The sequence below is a fragment of the Lissotriton vulgaris genome, unplaced genomic scaffold (genome assembly GCF_964263255.1).
Source record: "Lissotriton vulgaris unplaced genomic scaffold, aLisVul1.2 SCAFFOLD_4247, whole genome shotgun sequence".
Taxonomy (NCBI): Eukaryota; Metazoa; Chordata; class Amphibia; order Caudata; family Salamandridae; genus Lissotriton; species Lissotriton vulgaris.
Genome location: NW_028251512.1, coordinates 97,122 through 103,148, shown reverse-complemented (window position 1 = coordinate 103,148; position 6,027 = coordinate 97,122). Strand labels below are relative to the sequence as shown.

Genomic DNA, 6,027 nt, shown 5'->3' with positions numbered 1-6,027 from the left:
TCCTGGCTGGCAGAGGAGGCATGCTCCGTCCATTACAGCTCGCTGGACACCGCCATCGATCAGGTCAGGAGATCGGGGAGGGGGGCCTGGTTGGCAAAAGCTGACATCGAGGCGGCTTTCAGGCTCCTGCCAGTACACCCGGAGAGCCACCACCTACTGGGGTTCAAATGGGGAGGTCAGTACTTCTTCGACAAATGCATGCCAATGGGTTGCTCTGTCTCGTGCGCTTTCTTCGAGGCGTTCAGCACCTTCCTGCAGTGGTCTCTCTCAGTTAAGTATGGCGTTGAGGCGGTGACGCATTACCTCGACGACATCTTGTTCATTGGGAGGGACGGGACTGGGGAATGCAGTGAAGGGTTGTCGTGTTTCTTGGATCTGGCGGACCACCTAGGGGTGCCTCTGGCGCCGGGCAAGACCGAGGGCCCAGCACAGGTTCTCACCTTCCTGGGCATCGAGCTGGACACGGTAAACGGGGTGTCTAGACTCCCTGCTCACAAGGTGCAGGAACTGCAACGGGACATTCGGGATCTGCTCGGGAGGAACAAGGCACCGTTGGGGGTCATACAGAGCCTGCTCGGCAAACTCAACTTCGCAGCCAGGGTCACCCCGGCCGGGCGGGTCTTTGCAAGACGTCTAGCCAGGGCAACGGCGAACATAGTACAACGCCATCACTTTGTGAAGCTTTCAGCGGGAATGAAGCAGGATTTGGAAGTATGGGTGGAGTTCTTGGATAACTTCAATGGCACTGTCATTTGGAGGGCACCCTGGGCGGACAGTCCAAAACTCAGCATGTTCACCGACGCCTCGGGGAGGGAGGGCTTTGGAGCTATTCTGGGCGAGCAGTGGTGTGCGCAGAAGTGGCCTAATGCATGGCGCAAGCGAGGCATCACGGCTAACATAACTGTTTTAGAGCTTTTTCCCATCGTCGTTGCCCTCCATCTATGGCCCGGCCCCCTGTCAGATTGGAAGGTCCTTTTCTGGTCGGATAACTTAGCGGTGGTCCAGGCGATTAACGGGCAGACGGCCAGTTGTCCGCTGGTCCTGTGCCTATTGAGGGACTTAGTGAGAAGTAGCCTGCGTTGCAACCTGGAATTTAGGGCGCGGCACATCCCTGGGGTCATTAACATTGCAGCAGATGCACTTTCTCGTTTTCAGTGGGAGCGTTTCCGGGCGGCCTGCCCACAGGCGAGAGAGGAGATGACCCCTTTCCCGCCGGAGCTATGGCGTATTTTGGAGTGGAGCAGGAACTGAGAGCCATGGGGGAGAGGGCCCTGGCACCAAGCACCAGGAAACGCTATGGAAATCACCTGGCCGCGTTCCACAGGATAGTGGATGAATTGGGCTTGGGGGAGCTCCCCCTGGAGGACAGAGTTAGAGCCTTCATTGTCTGGGCTAGAAAGAGGGGAAAGTCCCACTCCTGGGTCTGCGGACATCTGGCGGCCATCGGCCATGACGCTAAATTACGAGGGTTCGCGGATCCCACCCAGGCTTTTGCCATCAGGGCAGCACTGAAGGGCTGGTCTCGGGATGAGCCCAGGGCGCCGGACAACAGAGCGCCCATCGACTTCAGCACTCTGCAGGACATGCTGCGGGTGTTACATTCAGTAGCCCGCTCACCCTTTGAGGCCACCTTGTTCATGGCAGCGTTCTGCCTCGCCTTTTTCGGGGCCTTTAGGAGCAGCGAGCTGGTGGCACGCTCTAAGACCGATGCTTCCGGCGATGCCCTGTGCCTGGGGGATGTCGCCTTGGACTCGGACATGACGGTCACGCTCAGGAAGTCCAAGACAGACCAAACCGGGAAGGGGGTTCGCATTGTACTGACTCCCATTAAAGAGCAAACCGGGTGCCCCGTGGCGGCAGTCCGGAGCTACCTCGCCCTGCGGCCACCTGGGGCGGGCTACCTACTTGTGCATGAGGACCTTTCACCCCTCACCAGGTACCAGATGGATAGAATAATGCTGGCCTGCCTAGCCCGAGCAGGCTTGACTGGCGAGGGGAAGCGTTTCTCCAGCCACTCCTTTCGTATTGGGGCGGCCACCTCTGCTTCTCGGGCAGGTATGCCGCCAGAAGGCATTAGAAGGGTGGGGCGCTGGGAATCACTTTGTTACAAGCGCTATGTCCGCCCGTAACACAAGGGCCGTACAGTTATTGGGTCATTACCATGTGTTGATGTGTACCGTTTCTCGTGCTGTGTAGCACAAAGATGTTATAGTTATTGGAACAATATGCATGATTTGTTGGTGTGTGGTAAATTTTAATTACCTATGCGGAATTTATGCGGTAAATATCAATAAGAATAACTCAGTCAAAAATAAGAGACAGAATCCGTGGTATTTGAGGTTTTAAAGGGGTTTTATTCCTTAAAAAGGAATTGGTTATTGGTTCGAACCAGGTAGCATGTGCACGGGAACGGATAGGACATGTACAACGATTTATTAACAGAGTATCATATATATAGTCAATGCATTACAATAGAGATTGATGCAGGAGGCGTAACAGCTGAGAGAAACGAGATAAGAACATGTGTTCGTAACAGAAGGCGTGCACAAGGGCGTACACGAAGGTGTGTGCTAGACAACGTCACTGGAAACGTAACACAGGTGGGTGGATCCCTAGAAGAATCCTGCAGTGTCAGCAGAAATACATGGCAGAGATGCGCGCGCAGCAGTATGACGTGTAATTGACGTGGAACTGGAGGGTGAAAGGGGACTTGACATTTAGCCCTACATGAGGAGACAGAAGTCTGGGGTGTCAGAACAACCTAAACCCAAATCATATCTATATCTTGTGTTTAAGGAACTGTATTATCTAGAAGGAAAGGTCTCTCGGGCAGAGGCTATTCTATACTGACTGCTAGTGCGTGCATATGCGTCTACGTGTCTACGTGTAAAGCAAGGGGGCCATGGGCCTACCATGGTAACGGGAGCTATGAATTACTTGCATGGAGACAGTGAGGCCGGGCCCTTTGCTCTGCAGCTGGGAAGGATGTTTTCCTAAACTACTAGACAGGAATGTATTTTCGAGGAGCGGAGCAGATAACTTGAAGGTTGAATACAATCTTGGCAGGCAAGGCAGGCCGAGCTAGGCACCGCTCGCCACACAGGGAGTAAGTCAAGGGTCAGGAAGCAGCAGGCTGCGGCTTTCAGAGACAGAAGGCAGAAAAAGGCTCGATGGCAGAAATCAGGGCCTAACTCGCCAGAGCTAGAAAACATGAAAAGTGCACCATATAAAGACGTTGGCAAGGCACACTTAGGAACGGAATATCTGACCCATTCATGGTGGATCTGAAAGAGGACATGTTAACGTTTGACGCAAATGTATTTGCGTCTTCATAGCTGGAAGTGGAGGGAACATACATGTACTTGAAGCACGTACATGGAGCCGTTGGGGTCTACGATAGGGGACACAATTGATCATAAAATTCATATTACCTCATTCCCTCCTTGTCCCCTACGGACCCTTCATGATATATCAATCCTCATTAATCTATCAATCTGTTCATGTAACATCATTTGCTCTTCTTTCTTCTTACGGCGTTTTGAATGAGGACTTGAATGAGGAATACATGATGTGGCGCACAAGCCGCAAATCGCTGGCCCACATTGCAAACATAGGCAACAACTGAATACTATGAGAAGGGCAATACCTAGGAAGGATAGGATCTTCCATCCCCAGGCTGATAACACGCTCCAGAACCAACCGGACCAAGTCCAGGTGCCTGGATTCTGGTGTATCTGACTTGCAATCTTGTGAAGACGAGTAATGACTTTATATACTGAAGGTGCGTTTTGTGGAATGAAAACACAGCAGCTCGATCCGATGACTCTACAGGCTCCGCCCCTATCGGCCAGGATGACGTCAAGGACGAGACGATTCTGAAGAACAACAATCCGCATAGCAGACTGCTCCTCTGTTAAGTTACCTAGGGCGGATGTAGTTTCATTCACTACTGCTTCAAGGGTTCTAGTTAATTTTCGTATCAGTTTACTATTAGAGACAGTACCTAAGTAGGGAAAGAAACCTTTATTGAAATCTGTATACTGCTCCCATGCCGTTTCAGTATAGTCGACAATCGGGAGATCTCTCTGTGGTCTATTGTGTACTAGATGGATGTCCCTATGATAATCAGGAGGGGCTAGGAAAACGGGTGGCAGAAGGAATGCAATGTAACAGGTGCCATCCCAATCTAGAGGTAAACGTGTATATGCGGTATACACAAACGAAGTAAGAATGACGTGAAGCTTTAAATGTAGACTTGCCCTTATCACTGAATTCGATCACAGTAGTACATTTACTATGACCCAGGTGTACTGAACCATTCTTTCTGACACACAATTCACCTTTAACTGGTAGTACGGACATTGCAGGCAAGACTGGTTCGGATTCGGATTCAACATTCAGAATCATGAGGTTAAGTGTAAAATTACCTAATCCATATACTTCGTTTTCTAGATCAGTTCCTGTTCTTTTGGGAAGACCCTCCTTGTCAGGGAAACATACTCTATGCAGAACTGTGTTCAGATTTCCCCATACCCAGTTGCCCTGGTAAACTACGGAACCTGAATCTAAGGAATTAATTAAACTAAACCATGCACCACATGAACCATTATGTGTGAACGGGTACGGAAAAAGAGGCAGAACTCCCTTGTATTTCTGATAGGGAGGGAGTCGGCCACATATCCAACAATTGGTAGCATTGCTGGTTTGATGGGAATGATGTAACATACTAATGAATGTGTTGTTGCGCAGCGCAAGTCGATAAGATAGTTCGTGCGGGGGCAGTTCACTGAAAGAGTGCTCGACAATGTCATTTGAAGAGGAATGTGCATGTTTGAAAATAGGGTAGTATACATGTAGCAATACACTTGCAGCAATAATCGTAAGGCTTAGAAGAAACATAATCAATAATGTCACAATGCAGTGGCTGCGAAGAGATTTACAATATTCATGTTTCTTGAGCTGTTTCTGTCTATCTCTCTCTCTGTTGGGGTCTAGGGGATACATGTCAGAAACTCGTCTAACCGATTCACCTAGGGGAGGACTTAAACAATTAAACTGTCTGACTTGCTAGACCTCAATTTGGATTTATACTCCTCGGACGGAGTTTTCTCTATCAGGGAAAGTTTAGAGTCACTGAAATCTGGGCAGTCCTTAGAGAGGGAGGGCTGAGAGTCTGTAACTGGAAGCAGTCCATGAAATATCTTGACGTGGCTGGAGTGGAGCCACCCTTTGCGGCCCTCGACCTTGATTGCAGTCCTCGTGGTAAGCAGGACAAGTTTCGGCCCCTGCCAACGGGGCTCCAGCGGACTCCTCCGATCAAAGTTCCTGACGAGTACAAGGTCCCCCGGAATGATCCCATGTGGCTTTACATCGGTGTTGTCGGGAAAGGCTGCAGCAACCTGTGAACGACATGATTGGAGTGCAGACATCAAGGAGGCAAGGTAATCTGTCAGCATATTACAATCGACATCGGTAATTTTTCTTGGCAAAGGCGTCCCCCACATATTCGGTGGCCTACCAAACACCACCTTGTACGGGGATAGCCCTGTTCTGGAATGTGCGACCATTCTCATATAGAAGAGTGCGACTGGCAAAGCTACTATCCAGTCGACTCCTTTCTCTCTACAGATTTTGGCAAGGCGAATTTTCAGAGTCTGATTATGGCGTTCCACGAGGCCTGCTGCCTCGGGATGTCGGACACAATGGAACTTCCACTGGTAGCCGAGCAGGAGAGATACCTGCTTCATCAGCTCGGACGAGAATGGCTGACCGTTATCGGAGTATACGATGCGGGGCAAACCATATCTGGGGAAAAATTCACGAACCAGCTTCTTGGCAGTGGTCGGAGCAGTGTAATCTGGGACTGGATATGCTTCTGTCCAACGGGAAAGTGCACAGACAACTACGAGGACATATTTGAATCCTCGACAACGTTCCATCTGGATATAATCCATCTGGAGGACTTCAAAAGGGTGATCGGGAGGATGAAATCCACCTTGCTCTACGGGAATGCTTCTACCAGGGTTG

General features: G+C 50.3%; 1 protein-coding gene across 1 annotated transcript; it reads left to right on the top strand.

Annotated features, from left to right (window-relative positions):
* The first annotated feature begins 1,220 nt into the window (after window positions 1-1,220).
* On the top strand, window positions 1,221-2,129 carry LOC147662865 (uncharacterized). Its single transcript, XM_086950843.1, has one exon. The coding sequence runs from the start codon at window positions 1,221-1,223 to the stop codon at window positions 2,127-2,129; it is 909 nt and encodes a 302-aa protein (XP_086806969.1).
* The last annotated feature ends 3,898 nt before the right edge of the window (window positions 2,130-6,027 follow it).

Coding starts and splice junctions, on each gene's coding strand:
- LOC147662865 (XM_086950843.1), top strand. CDS start 1,221: ATGGCGTATTTTGGAGTGGAGCAGGAACTGAGAGCCATGGGGGAGAGG.